The 15,386-nt window shown below is 49.6% G+C and overlaps 1 protein-coding gene across 3 annotated transcripts in view; it reads right to left on the bottom strand.

Moving 5' to 3' along the window:
• RXFP2 (relaxin family peptide receptor 2) overlaps positions 1 to 15,386 on the bottom strand; it is a 589,575-nt gene that overhangs the window by 99,369 nt on the left and 474,820 nt on the right. For all 3 annotated transcript variants that reach the window (XM_063951765.1, XM_063951767.1, XM_063951766.1), the window contains exons 6-7: positions 9,826 to 9,897; positions 8,952 to 9,023 (exon numbers count right to left, since the gene is read on the bottom strand). In XM_063951765.1, the coding sequence (XP_063807835.1) occupies positions 8,952 to 9,023; positions 9,826 to 9,897 (144 nt within the window). The remainder of the gene's footprint in view (positions 1 to 8,951; positions 9,024 to 9,825; positions 9,898 to 15,386) is intronic.

Genomic DNA, 15,386 nt, shown 5'->3' with positions numbered 1-15,386 from the left:
CCGCCTCCACATAAGCCTCCTCATCAAACATGTCGACACAGCCGTACCGACACACCGCACACACACAGGGAATGCTCTGAACGAGGACAGGACCCACAAAGTCCTTTGGGGAGACAGAGAGAGAGTATGCCAGCACACACCAGAGCGCTATATAATGCAGGGATACACACTACACAAGTGATTTTTCCCTATAGCAGCTATATATATATATTATATGCGCCTAAATTTAGTGCCCTCCCTCTCTTTTTTACCCTATGTAGTCTGGAAACTGCAGGGGAGAGCCTTGGGAGCGTCCTTCCAGCGGAGCTGTGAGGGAAAATGGCGCCAGTGTGCTGAGGGAGATAGCCCCGCCCCTTTTCCGGCGGACTTCTCCCGCTTTTTAAATGTATATTTGGCAGGGGTATTTTACACATATATAGTCTTTATGACTATATTATGTGGTATTTGCCAGCAAGGTACTCTTATTGCAGCCCAGGGCGCCCCCCCCCCCCCCCCCCAGCGCCCTGCACCCATCAGTGACCGGAGTGTGTGGTGTGCACGGGGGAGCAATGGCGCACAGCTGCAGTGCTGTGCGCTACCTTGATGAAGACCAAAGTCTTCTGCCGCCGATTTCCAGGAACGTCTTCTTGCTTCTGGCTCTGTAAGGGGGACGGCGGCGCGGCTCCGGGACCGGACGACCGAGGCTGGGCCTGTGTTCGATCCCTCTGGAGCTAATGGTGTCCAGTAGCCTAGAAGCCCAAGCTAGCTGCAAGCAGGTGGGTTCGCTTCTCTGCCCTTAGTCCCACGTAGCAGTGAGTCTGTTGCCAGCAGATCTCACTGAAAATAAAAAACCTAAAATATACTTTCTTTTCTAGGAGCTCAGGAGAGCCCCTAGTGTGCATCCAGCTCGGCCGGGCACAAAATTCTAACTGGAGGAGGGGCATAGAGGGAGGAGCCAGTGCACACCAGGTAGTCCTAAATCTTTCTTAGTTGTGCCCAGTCTCCTGCGGAGCCGCTATTCCCCATGGTCCTTACGGAGTTCCCAGCATCCACTAGGACGTCAGAGAAATAGACCTGCTTTTTCCAGTCGAGTTTGGATAACCATGCACGGATCAGTGAGATCTGTGCATGGTTATCTATGGGAAAGGGTCTGTTTAGTTTAAAATCTGAAAAAAAAATTGCGTGGGGTCCCCCCTCCTAATCATATTCAGCCTCGGGCTCTTTGAGCCGATCCTGGTTGAAAAAATATGGGGGAAAAAATGACAGGGGTTCCCCCATATTGAATCAACCAGCACCGGGCTCTGCGCCTGGTCCTGGTTCCAAAAATACAGGGGACAAAAAGCGTAGGGGTCCCCCGTATTTCTGAAACCAGCACCGGGCTCCACTAGCTGGGGAGATAATGCCACAGCCGGGGGACACTTTGATATCGGTTCCTGCGGCCGTGCCATTAAAACTCCAACTAGTCACCCCTGGCCGGGGTACCCTGGAGGAGTGGGGACCCCTTCAATTAAGGGGTCCCCCCCTCCAGCCACCCAAGGGCCAGGGGTGAAGCCCGAGGCTGTCCCCCCCATCCAAGGACGGCAGATGGGGGGCTGATAGCCTTGTTGAAAAAATGTGAATATTGTTTTTAGTAGCAGTACTACAAGTTCCAGCAAGCCTACCCCGCAAGCTGGGACTTGGAGAACCACAAGTACCAGCATGCGGTGGAAAACCGGGCCCGCTGGCACCTGTAGTACTACTACTAAAAAAATACCCCAATAAAAACAGGAGACACACACCTTGAAAGTATACGTTTATTACATACATGCACACCTCCAAACATACATACTTACCTATGTTCACACGAGGGTCGGTCCTCTTCTCCATGTAGAATCCATGGGGTACCTGTGGAAAAAATTAAGCTCACATAATCCAGTGTAGATCGGTCCTCTTCTGTTCTCTGTATAATCCACGTACTTGTCAAAAAAATAAAACGCAAACCCGACCACGCACTGAAAGGGGCCCCATGTTTTCACATGGGACCCCTTTCCCCGACTGCCAGGACACCCCCCTGACTCCTGTCTAAGAGGGTTCCTTCAGCCAATCAGGGAGCGCCACGTCGTGGCACCCTCCTGATTGGCTGTGTGCTCCTGTAGTGTCTGTCAGGCAGCACACGGCAGTGATACAATGTAGCGCCTATGCGCTCCATTGTAACCAATGGTGGGAACTTTGTGGTCAGCGGTTGACCGAAAGTAACCTCACCGCTGACCTGTCATTTTCCCCCCCATATTTTTTCAACCAGAATCGGCTCAAAGAGCCCGAGGCTGGTTATGATTAGGAGGGGGGACCCCACGCAATTTTTTCCAGGATTTTAAAGACTTTAATGAACTTTTTAAGGTACACAATGAAGCCCTGCACGGATCTCACAGATCCGGCCGGGTTTCCTTGTGTTTTTTCAGGCAGTGTTTTACTCATCACTCCCGAAAAACACTGCCTGATATTACGAATCACATCGACATCAGAAAAAACGATTGTGCAAAACTCGGCAGTTTAGTGAATGACCGTATCAGGATTCAAAAAGTTGCAGTAAAATGCACCCGATACCATTCGAGTTCAAACACCCTTCAAAACGGACAAAACACGAATATTAGTAAATAAACCCCCTGATCTGCTAAACCCCTTCCACAATCTGTCCAGAATTGCCAATTTCTGGTCAAAAGCCCTGCCTCTTTAGTGGGCAGCAAACAGTGACTATCCAATGCAAATTGGGACAATTAGGAGGTGTGAATCGCAACTGAAGGCAATGCTGCATGTGACAAGACATTGGCCCTCATTCCGAGTTGATCGGTCGCAAGGCGAATTTAGCAGAGTTACACACGCTAAGCCGCCGCCTACTGGGAGTGTATCTTAGCATCTTAAATTTGCGACCGAAGTATTCGCAATATTGCGATCACAAACTACTTTGCAGTTTTAGAGTAGCTCCACACTTACTCTGCCTGTGCGATCAGTTCAGTGCTTGTCGTTCCTGGTTTGACGTCATAAACACACCCAGCGTTCGCCCAGACACTCCCCCGTTTCTCCGGCCACTCCTGCGTTTTTTCCGGAAACGGTAGCGTTTTCATCCACACGCCCATAAAACGCCGTGTTTCCGCCCAGTAACACCCATTTCCTGTCAATCACACTACGATCGCCGGAGCGATGAAAAAGCCGTGAGTAAAAATCCTTTCTTCATAGCAAAATTACTTGGCGCAGTCGCAGTGCGAACATTGCGCATGCGTACTAAGCGGATTTTCACTGCGATGCGATGAAAAAGTACGAGCGAACGACTCGGAATGAGGGCCATTGTTTTAATGTAAAAAGGTGGATGAAGGTCAGTATGAAGTTACAGACTTTATTTTAGCGAGTGGAAGGAGCAGGATTAGCCAAGAACAGTGGAAAGTAGTAAGGTGAGTCTCTTGGCAAACTGATGGGGCAATTGTGGTATCACACAAATTAAAACAAAAATGAAATTCATGCAATCAAATTATGTGTGTTGCACTCAAGATGGGAAATAATTATCAAGACTGGAGTTTTTAATTATATGCCACATTATATTTGAAATTGGGAGCTAGGTTTTGGTGTACTATTAATTTAAATTGTTTAGTGTGTATATATATATATATATATATATATATAACTAGGTGCTTCATCGCGCCCTACGGGCGCTCTTCACACCGTCGGAAGGGGCTACGCCCCTTTAACCCCTGCACGCCTTTCTGGGGTTCAATATATGGAGTATTCCCTGCATTCCTAGTTTTGTTAGTGTTTGAATATTGCACAATGAAAGGCCTTCCGATGGTGAAGGGGGCGTAGTCCCTTGCAACAGGAAGGGGTTTGGGGAGTGGGGACCGCGGATGGGGGAGGGGGTATGAAGGCGCTGTGGGTGGGGTAGGAGCAGGGGTGTCGCAGGTGGGGGATGGCAGCTGCAATCCTGTTGCGGATGGAGGAGGGGTTTCGAAGGCGCTGCAGATGGGGAAGGGGTGGGTGCGGGTGTGCAGTGGATGGGGGAGGTGTGCAGGGGGCGCGGTGGGTGGGGGAGGGGTGGATGCGGGGGTAACGTGGGTGGGGGAGTGGCGGGTGCGGTGCTGTTGCAAATGGTGTAGGCGATGCGGATTGGGAAGGGCCTGCTGCGTGGGTGGGGTAGGGAATCCAAAGGTGCAGCGGGCGGGGGAGAGCCAGATGCGGGGTGTGGGGGATGGGGGAGGGGGTCCGGAGGTGATGTAGGTGGTGGAGGGGCGGGTGGCATAGGGGGTCTGGAGGCGCCGCGGGTGGGTACCGGGGGAGGGGGCCGTGGGGGTGTTGTGTGTGGGGGAGGGGCAGGTGGGGGAGGGGCAGATGCTGGGCTGGATGGGGGAGGGGTTCCAGAGGTACTGCGGGTGGGAAAGGGTGTGGCGGGTGGGTAGGAGGTGTGGAGGCGTTGCGGGTGGGAGAGGGGGGGTGCAGTGAATGGGGTTAGGGGTCCGGAGGAGGGAGGGTCCGTGTGTGTTGAGGTGTGGGGTCCGTAGGTGCTGTGGGTGGGGGTGCCATGGGTGGTGGAGGGACAGGTGTGTGGATTTGCGGTGGATGGGGGATGGGGTCTGGAGGTGCTGCAGGTGGTGGAGGGGTGTGTGCGCAGGTGGGATAGGGGGTGGGTGCGGGGGTGCAGCGGATGGTGTAGGTGGTCCGCGAGTGTGGGAGAGGTGAGGTGCTGTGGGTGGGGGAGAGGCGGGTGAGGGGCTGTTGCGGATGAGGGAGGGGTTCCGGAGGCGCTGCAGGGTGGAAGGGTGCAGGTGTTGCGGGTGAGGTAGGGGGCCTGGAGGCGCTGCGGGTGGGGGTGCGGTGGATGGGGAGGGGCTGCAGGTGGTGGAGGAGCGGGTGGTGTAGGAGGTCCGGAGGTGCAGTGGGTGGTGGAGGGGTGGGTGCTGAGGGTAGTGGGTCCGAAGGTGTTGCGGTTGCTGGAGAGGTGGGGGTGTAGGGGATGGGTCAGTGGGTGCAGCGGATGGGGGAGGGGTGAGTGCGGGGGTTCAGCGGATGGGGAGGGGGTCAGGGGATGCGGGAGGGGTGGGGGTGCTGTGGGTGGGGGAGGCGGGGGAGGGGCTGTTGCGGATAGGGGAGTAGTTCCGGAGGCGCTGCTGGTGGAGAAGGGTGCAGGTGTTGCGGGTGAGGTAGGGGGCCTGGAGGCGCTGCGGGTGGGGGGGGGGAGGGAGGGGGGTGAGGGTGCGGTGGATCGGGAGGGGCTGTAGGTGGTGGAGGAGCAGGTGGTGTAGGGGGTCCGCAGGTGGAGTGGTTGGTGGTGGGGTGAGTGCTGCGGGTGGGGTAGTGGGACCGAAAGTGTTGCGGTTGCTGGGGTGGTGGGGGGGCAGGGGATGGGTCCGGGGGTGCAGCGGATGGGGGAAGGGCTGCTGCAGATGGGGGAGGGGTTTGGAAGACACTGCGGGTGGGGTAGGGGATCCGAAGGCGCAGTGGGTGGGGGTGCCATGGGTGGTGGAGGGGCAGGTGCGGGGGTTTGCGGGGGATGGGGAGGGGTCCAGGGGCGCTGCAGGTGGTGGAGGGGCAGATATCAGTGCACATAGTCTCTGTGGTAGTTAGTGAGGGTTGGTGATGGTGTAAGAGGGGTGAAGGCCAGTACACAGACAGGCAGTTAGAGAGCAGGATGAGGGTGACAAGGCATAGTGACGGGGAGTACTTAGCAGATATAGGGGTGGGCTACAGGTGTGATGTCACAGTGTGTGTACCTTTGCTCTCATGTGTGAGGTATGTGAGGTATATGTGAGGTATGTGTGAGGTAAGGATGTGCGGGTCGTGGTGGCCACTAACCTCCAGGCTGCTGCTGTGAGATGGTGACTGCAGAGGGAGGGAGCTCAGACCCAGCAGCAATGGGTTGTGGTCAGCATTCCTTCCTGGCCCCGTTCCGCCGCACACTGTCCGCCCCGTCTGACGGGCGTCATTCCTCCATCCTGCATGGCAGCGTCAGCTGCTGTGATCGCGGAGCATAGGTAAGCGTCCGGAGCCCTGTGGGCGGGCAGGCATGGTGTTTCCCTGGAGAGGTGCGGCGCGCGTCCTTAGGCTGCAGACGGAGGGAGCTCCGGCCCAGCAGCAATGTTGATTAGTGCGTGTCCCGTCCTGGCGCTGTCCCGCTGCACATGCTCCGCACCGCTTGCCGCTGAGCATGGCAGCCCTTGTGTGTATGCTGCAGATGCTGATCTAGCGGTGCCTGAGCTAGCGCCCTCTCCCTGGGGTGTGGGTGTCAGGCTGTGTGGTGTGTAGGTGGGAGAGGAGCTGCGGGCGGCGACTCGCTGCCTGCAAGTACCCTCCATATCAGCGCTGTTCCCCTCCCTGCAGATAGTGTCAGTGACCGTGGTGTACTTTTGCTACTGGTGGCCAGGGCCGGTGCTAGGGTGTTCAGCGCCCCCCTGCAAACTATGAATTTTGCGGCCTCCCATATTCCTTTGTTGTGCATCGGGAAAAGTGGTGTGGTCTCACAACTAAGGGGCATGGCCACACAATAGTACCCCCATTTAAAATTACGCCACAATGTAGCACAATCTTATTCATCTTATACGTAATGCCCCACCCGTAGTAGTAGCGTCCTTATACGTAATGCCCCACCCGTAGTAGTAGCGTCCATATACGTAATGCCCCCCCAATAGTAGTAGTGTCCTTATACATAATGCCCCCCCAGTAGTAGTAGCAGTTATATGTAATGCTCCCCAACAGTAATAGTAGCGTCCTTATACATAATGCCCCCCCAGTAGTAGTAGCATCCTTATACATAATGCCCCCCCAGTAGTAGTAGCGTCCTTATACATAATGCCCCCCCAATAGTAGTAGTGTCCTTATACATAATGCCCCCCCCAATAGTAGTAGTGTCCTTATACATAATGCCCCCCCAGTAGTAGTAGCAGTTATATGTAATGCCCCACAACAGTAATAGTAGCATCCTTATACGTAATGCCCCACCCGTAGTAGTAGCGTCCTTATACGTAATGCCCCCCAGTAGTGGTAGCAGTTATATGTAATGCCTCCCAACAGTAATAGTAGCGTCCTTATACGTAATGCCACCCCTGTAGTAGTAGCATCCTTATACATAATGTGCCCCCAGTAGTAGTACCGTCCTTATACATAATGCCCCCCCAGTAGTAGTAGCATCCTTACATGTAATGCCCTCCCAGTAGTAGCGTCCTTATATGTAATGCCCCCCAGTATTAGTAGCCTCCTTATACGTAATGCCCCCCTATAGTAGTAGCGTCCTTATACGTAATGCCACCCATAGTAGTAGCGTCCTTATACGTAATGCCCCCCCTATAGTAGTAGCGTCCTTATACGTAATGCCCCCCCCTATAGTAGTAGCGTCCTTATACGTAATGCCCCCCCCCCTATAGTAGTAGCGTCCTTATACGTAATGCCCCCCCTATAGTAGTAGCGTCCTTATACGTAATTCCCCCCTATAGTAGTGGCGTCCTTATACGTAATGCCCCCCCCTATATTAGTAGCGTCCTTGCATGTAATGGCCCCCCCAGCAGTGGCGTCCATAAAGTGCGCACACACAGACATACCTCACACACACACAATTCACACATACATACAAGCACACACACCCCACCATATATATACACACACACACACACACACACACACACACACACACACACACACACACACACACACACACACATACACACACCCACTATATACACACACGCACACACATTTCTCTCTCACCCTCCACTTACCAAGTCTGGCTGGCCGTCACTGCAATGCTGATTCCACCACTGTTCAGCTGTCTGGTCCCGTGTAGCTCCGCCCCTCTATTCCGTGTAGCTCCTCCCATTCGTGACGCCGTAGCTCCGCCCCCTTTTCGGGACCCGCACTGCACAGCACACAGCCCGCTGTCACAGGTGATTGGGGGGGGGGGTGGAGGACAGGCACAGCAGCCGGCAGCTAGTGGCCATCCTCACCTCCTATACTGTAAGGTAGGGTCTTGCACCTGACTGCTGCTGGCGCTGGGTATGGGGTAGCTCCCTGCAGCAGATGCAGTTGACTCCGCCCAGCTCTGTGACTCTGCCCAGCGTTACGGGCACAGAGTCACAGACTAAGGCAAATATATAGGAGATTATGAGTCCACTAAACAACAACAATAATAATAATAATAATAATAATAATAATAATATAATTGTTTTAGTTTACAAGCAACAAGTGCAACAGAAAATATAGTACAGGTTGAGTATCCCTTATCCAAAATGCTTGGGACCAGAGGTATTTTGGATATCGTATTTTTCCGTATTTTGGAATAATTGCATACCATAATGAGATATCATGGTGATGGGACCTAAATCTAAGCACAGAATGCATTTATGTTTCATATACACCTTATACACACAGCCTGAAGGTCATTTAATACAATATTTTTTAATAACTTTGTGTATTAAACAAAGTTTGTGTACATTGAGCCATCAAAAAACAAAGGTTTCACTATCTCACTCTCACTCATAAAAGTCTGTATTTCAGAATATTCCGTATTTCGGAATATTTGGATATGGGATACTCAACCTGTACTCTTATGGCCCCTACACACTGCAAGATTGCCGGGCGATGTGCCCGACGGCCAATATGGCCCACGGGCGACCCGGTGGCTGGGGGGCGGGCGGGGGGAGTGAAGTTTCTTCACTCCTCCCCATCTTCTGGCCCCATAGCCCTGCAGGCTAATATGGACACTATTGTCCATATTGGCTTGCAGGTATGAACGAGCTGGCACCAACGATGAATGAGCGTGGGGCCGCGCATCGTTCATTGTTGGCGCATACACACTGAAAGATATGAACGATATCGCGTTCATTAATGAATGAGATCTTTCATATCTTTCACTGGTATCTTTCAGTGTGTAGAGCCCATTGCATTGTAATTCATCTTATTAGAAATTGGGTGATATGTGGAGTTGCCATTTAAGTCAATGGAAGAAAAAAAGATATACTTACAGCCATCTTAATTCATGTAAGTGGCTGAAAACTCCATGTTGTAAGTACACAATACAGTTGTTACTAAGATATCTGAAAAAAACAACAACATTTATTATAGGTAATGCAGAGTGAAAGTTTTATATAGTTAGAAAAATGTATAACTCATGAAATTAACATTTCAGCTATAAACAGACTTGCAACATGCAGTAATGCGCACTCTGTTTTGAATTGCAATTGCCTATAAGTGGCTATGAAACCAGTGGTAGATTTCCCACTAGGGATGTGACACATGCTGGGGGATGCGGCACAGATGCTCACTTGCATGAGAACCCTGATAAGCCAATGGGCAGATGAGGCAGGGTGCTTTTTTTCTTTTTTTGTAACTGGTGAGGGAGTTGGGGCAGTGGTCAGTAAATTGTGATGGTGGATGGGATGGGGGGGAGGTTGGTGCTGCTCTGGCAATTGGGAGGCCCCAACATGACGGGGACAGTAATATGTTGGGGGGCGACAGAAAATGTTGTGCCTAGGGGTAGCCTGACCCCTATATTCGCCTCATATGGAATTAGAAACCATTATTTTTAGTGTCACTATATCTATTACTATTGGTATTGTATTTGTTATCTGCTACAGGATTCCCTTTAGCAAACACGCCTCATTCTATCCTTATTCATATACATAAATCCAATGTGAAAGGCTAGAGAGCTCCGAGTGAGCTCTAAATGTTAATACTAATTTTAGTAACAAACACATTTCAAACATGATATGTGTATAACATTGCCATTAGTCTTTTAAAATGCTACCACAACGCTAACAGGTACCTGGCATAATGTGTGGAAAATGTTTGTCTTAAAACAATATTGCAAAGAGCGAAGCAATAAAAGTGATAACTTACAGTTTCTGAAGTTGATATAATCCAAAAAATGCCATCTGAGATATATTCCTTATACAGTTGTACTGAAGGAACCTATTAGAAAACAAAGCAATGGAAATACAAGTTCATATAACAAACGGTAAAATGGTCCTCGGCAATGATACCCAAGCCCACCTTTTTCCACTTATTTATCCTGTTCAACAATAAAAAAGGACTGCAGTCACCTGTACGGAAAATGATCAATCCGATTATTAAATAGGGGCCTGTCCATTACACTTTATGGGCCCGTTACACCCATGGAAATGCTTTTTAAAATGCGCAACGTGGTCCCTCTCTCCGCAGTATGGGCATAAGACAAAAACTTTTCTTTGATTTCCTCTGCACCTAAACGTTCTTCCTGATTATCAGTAACCACAAGAGGAGGACTACTGGTGGCAACAGATGTGAAGATTTCCTACTTCTGTCAACTTTCTTTAATACTATCACCATAAAAGTGATCAGGTAAATTCAATTTGGCTTCCATATAATTACTAGGAGCAGCAACCTGCGTGATTCTAGAAGACTACTGCAGCTGTGACTCTAAGAGACAGATCCTGTCCATCTGGGTAAGTGTTTGAAGTACAGCTGTTTTCTGGGGATATCCTGCAAATATTGATGAATAAATATGTACCTGCTTGGGCATTCTTGGAACCAGATTTATATGTGAAACAAAAGTTGACTCAAGAAGAGATAATTGATCTTGTTGACTATTAAGTACGTGGGCAGTTTGGAAAAATTGTAAGTTCATGTGATCCATGTAACTGGTCAATGTAAAAGTGCATTGTAAAAGTAAGCAGAAGAAAAGCCGTTTTGTGAACATTACAGTGACGTTATTGCTGTATCAGGAGGATGGGGGGGGGGGGGTTGTTAGTGGCTACACCTCCCGAGCATTCCCTTGCCCCTACAGGTGCCTGTCCTGGGTATCTGTGCCCGCCAGCCTTCTTCCTCTTGGCACCACTGCTGATCACAGCAGTGTTTACAACAACTATGGTGAAATAATATTTACTAAACTAACAATAACTGTTGGGAAGGCAATTTAAAAATTCCAAGACGTGTGTTGTATATTTAAGACCCCCTATTTGTGCATTAGTTGAGGCCAGTTCAGTACTACAGAGATTTGCCAATTAAACCATTTGGAATCCCTATGCTGAAAAATGTGTAACCCAAAAAAGGTTCCTTTGTTTGTTCAGAAACACATTTATCAAGTTTGCTTAGACAATCCTGCAGTTACAATATTAGATTTCTTTTTTTTATGAAAGGACATCAGAAGAATAAATCAATATAAACCAAGGTGCACAATCACTTATTTTTAGAGAAGTTCCTGGAAAATCTTGTTAATGATGTTTTGAAAGTCTGCAGTAGATTTGCAGATAATTGGTCTGAATATTTGTGGTGGTAACATAGACAGATAGGGTCCATGAAAATGCAGTTTTGAAAATACAGAAAACCTTGATCCTATCGATTAGACAAAATAGAGGCCTGGGCAGAGGCTGGTCATTGTATAAAACTGCGCAAACTGACACAGAAACCAGCGATAGCAGTAGGCAATATATAAGAAACCAGCTTCATAAAGACAAACACATCATTTATTCACACATTATCCTGGAAACATTATATTAATTCCACCAGACTGTAGGCATGATTCAGAAGTTCATGCAGAACCAATGTTTGAAGTGATGAAGAGATGGGGTGCAGGTACCTGGGCCCAGGCCTGTTGGAGGGGTCCGGGAAGGGGGGGGGGGATGTGGGAGGGCATGTGTCCTGTTCCCACTACTCCCCTCTTCCCTGATGTAGATGGCACCAGCATGGAGCCGGAAGAGAGAGGACACTGCTGCAGCAACATACTCTCTCCCCAGTGCAGCACACTCTGGGGAGAGGGTGTGTGTGTGTGTGTAGGGGGGGGGGGAGGGGGGTGGCGTTCGCAGCCAAGCCGCTGTTCCCACATGCCTCCATGCATTGGCCATGTCCCCTCAGATTACCTGGGCCCTGCACAGCTGTTGGGGCCCCTGGATGTTTGTGCAGTTGAGTGATGTCTTGCTACTATATGTGCGTGAAAAGTCTAGGAAAGCCTTCCTGTGCACGCAAGAACCAATGTGTGTGATGGTTTTGCATTTGCATTCCACATCACTATTACTTGAGAGTTCCCAGATGTGGGGCTGCAGCATAGTCCAAAATCCAAATAGGGGAGCCGCACCAACCGCCAATGAGTCCCAGCCGGTGATGTTTGGCAGTGTTTGGGGTGGCAGTTGGTGTGGGTCCCCTATTTGAATTTTGGACTGTGCTGCAACTGTCACTGCTTGAGACTGCTTTAGAGATCATATATGACAGCGCAGTTGAGCATTGTTCAGTTATGCAAAGTAGGTGTTGCCAGGTTTGCTCAGTCCGCCGCACGCTAGTGCACATGGGAATGCTTACACTGGTATTTGTATATTTTCGCACTCGGAAATACATGATAAACCGCCGCTGTGCATGATCTGTGTGCAACTCTAATTTCCCATTTGTCAGCGAGTATTAGCAAGTCTCTTGATTATAAGGATGATAAATATCACATACTATACAGAACAGCAAGTTAGCGGTAAGTAGGTATAAATTGATGATTCTTTTTGTGGCCACCTAAATCAGGTGTCAGTCTACACAATAAGCACCAGCTGATATAAGAGAGCTCCAGTAGCACACTACAGCACCGCATTAATCTTCCAGACACCTTTTATCTCAGATAAAGATATTTTATATTAAAAAAAACCTTATTCTGCTCTGATTTTATTTTACTTTTACTGATTAATTAGCTTAACTATACAAATACTAGGTGATTCATCGCGCTCTACGGGCGCTCTTCACACCGTCGTAAGGGGCTATGCCCCCTTTACCCTTGCTCGCTCTTGTGGCGTGCAATATTTGTATTATATGGAGTATTACGTCCAGTCATAACTGTGTGAGTGGTTAAATATTGCACGGACAAAGGGTGTGCGATGGTCAGGGGGTCGTATCCCCTTGCAACGGCGTGAACAGAGCATGCAGGGACTGATGAATCACATAGTAGGTGCTGTGGTTGGGGGGGTGGCGGGTGCGGGTGAGATGTGGATGGGTCCGGTGGTGCCGCGAATGGGGGAGGGGCAGTTGTGGGGGTGCTGCGGGTGGGGGAGGGGTGAGTGCTGCACGTGGGGGTCCGGAGCCACCGCGGGTGGGGTAGGAGCGGTGGCTCCGGACCCCCACCCGTGTTACATTAGCCATCTCAAGGATTCCAGGCTGGCAGCCCAGGTGCTGTGTTGTGGAGTCAGGGCCTCTGGGGATCTGGGCGCGACTGTGGCGGGGAGGCACTTCTGTGACATCACGTGCAGAGGAGGCTCCAGGGCTCAGAGAGTATGCGACGCAGGGAGGGCTATGAAAGCCTATGCCGGTGGCCGCAGCAGCTTTTGTTCCACCTGCGCCGCGGCTAGGGAGTGGGGATTGTTGATGCCGAAGGGGGCAGGTAAACCGGCAGCAGGACATAGTATGCTGTAGTAAAAGGATTTTTTTCTCTCCCTATCTACAGTGCAGAGACTTGCTGCAGATGCAGTGGCATACCCTCCATCTGTACCTTTTTGGCAGGTACAGTACCTTTTTTAAATGGTCTGTACCGATTTTTGATTCTCCAAACTTCCATTGAAAGTATAGGAAAAGGGGCGTGGTCATGCCCTTCACCTGTGCCCACGCCCCCTTTTTGAATTTGTACCGATTTTTATGTGTAAATTGTTGGAGGGTCTGTTGCTGCAGATGCAGTGGGCCTATTTTGGGGTGTGGACCTGGAGCTGCAGCTCCATCAGCCCCATTGTTAATCCTGCTCTGGGAACACACAGCAGCCAAAGGGCAGAGCCTCCCATTGGATGTAACCTGTGTGGGAGGGCGTTTCTCGCCCAATCAGCTGTGTACTAGGTGTGATAGAACTGCTGCTAACTCAATGAGAGCTCCTAGCCACGCCCAGCATTATAGACACAGTCACTCTGGACTATTATATAGGAGATATTATGACTGAGACAAATCAGTCCTACTAAAAGTAGTGGGTGAAGTTTTTATGCCATATCTACAGAAGGGGGATGCCTCTGAAGAGCTATACAAGCTTTGTATACTGCACCAAATCATAATCGTACTGCTGCCTCAATTCTGAATCAACCGATATTGCCTGCTATGGAGATTTATTAACAGTTATATAAACATATTCTGCAGAACTTTACAGAGAAATTTTTTGTCATTCACATAAGTTCCTGCCCCAGTGAAGCTTACAATCTACATTCTCTACAAGGGCTAACCATTGATGACTCTGCCATTGATGGTCGATGGTTTTACACCATCGAAAAAGAAACCAAAGATGGTGAGCCATCAATGGATTGTCTATGGTATGTGCAGTCAGCGTATGCACATATGCACATAGCAGGTCAGTTCTCACCATTGGATATCAGCTACTGATGTTAACCGTCAGCAGCCTCCCTAATGGTTAGCATCGATGATCAACAGTTTGACACCATCGACAAGAAATCATTGATGTTGAGCCATCAATGACAGTGCATGGACATAGCAGGGCCAGTTCTCACCCTCGGATATCAGCTACTAATGTTTACCATCTGCAGCTTCTCCAATGGTTAGTTGCTAACTATTCGTGGTCAATGGGCAACACTATTCCCTATCACACACACATACACACTATAAAGTATGTTTTTGGATTGTGGGAGGAAACTGGAGCACCCAGAGGAAACCCATGCAAATTCAACACAGTTTGAGCCTTGGTGGGAATGAAACCCAAGACCTCATTGCTGTGAGACAGTAATGCTAACCACTATACAATCATGTACTGAGGTCTTAGGTTTGATTCCTATCAGGTCCTGTGTGGATTTTGTATGTTCTTTGCCAGTGACGGATTCAGAGGTTGGGCTGCAGCACAGTCCAAAATTCAAATAACGGACCCAGGGGCAGATGTATTAACCTGGAGAAGGCATAAGGAAGTGATAAACCAGTGATATGTGCAAGGTGATAAAGGCACCAGCCAATCAGATCCTAACTGTTAATTTACATATTGGAGCTGATTGGCTGGTGCCTTTATCACCTTGCACATATCACTGGTTTATCACTTCCTTATGCCTTCTCCAGGTTAATACATCTGCCCACCAGAACCAACTGCCAACCCAAAAGCTGCCAAACATCACTGGCCGAGATTCACTGGCAGTTGGTGTGGCTCCCCTATTTGAATTTTGGACTGTGCTGAAGCCCCACCTCTGGAGCTGCCCCTGGTTCTCTCTATGTACTGTACGGGGGTTTACGGCCACAATCCAAATACATACTGGTAGGTTAATTGGACTGTATGGGGGTTTACGGCCACAATCCAAATACATACTGGTAGGTTAATTGGACCTGACAACATATCACAATCCACTCACTCATCATGCCTTAACTGCAGCAGACAGATTTAGCTAGTATATTGTTGATGTGACCCTAGCACTTGTGTATGCATGATTCTATCAAAAGCTTGTTTAACATTCTGCTGTGCAGCCTTAGGTCTTTGTACTTCGGTG

Source organism: Pseudophryne corroboree, chromosome 2, assembly GCF_028390025.1.
Source record: "Pseudophryne corroboree isolate aPseCor3 chromosome 2, aPseCor3.hap2, whole genome shotgun sequence".
NCBI classification, from domain to species: Eukaryota; Metazoa; Chordata; class Amphibia; order Anura; family Myobatrachidae; genus Pseudophryne; species Pseudophryne corroboree.
This window is presented reverse-complemented; position numbering and strand designations above follow the sequence as displayed.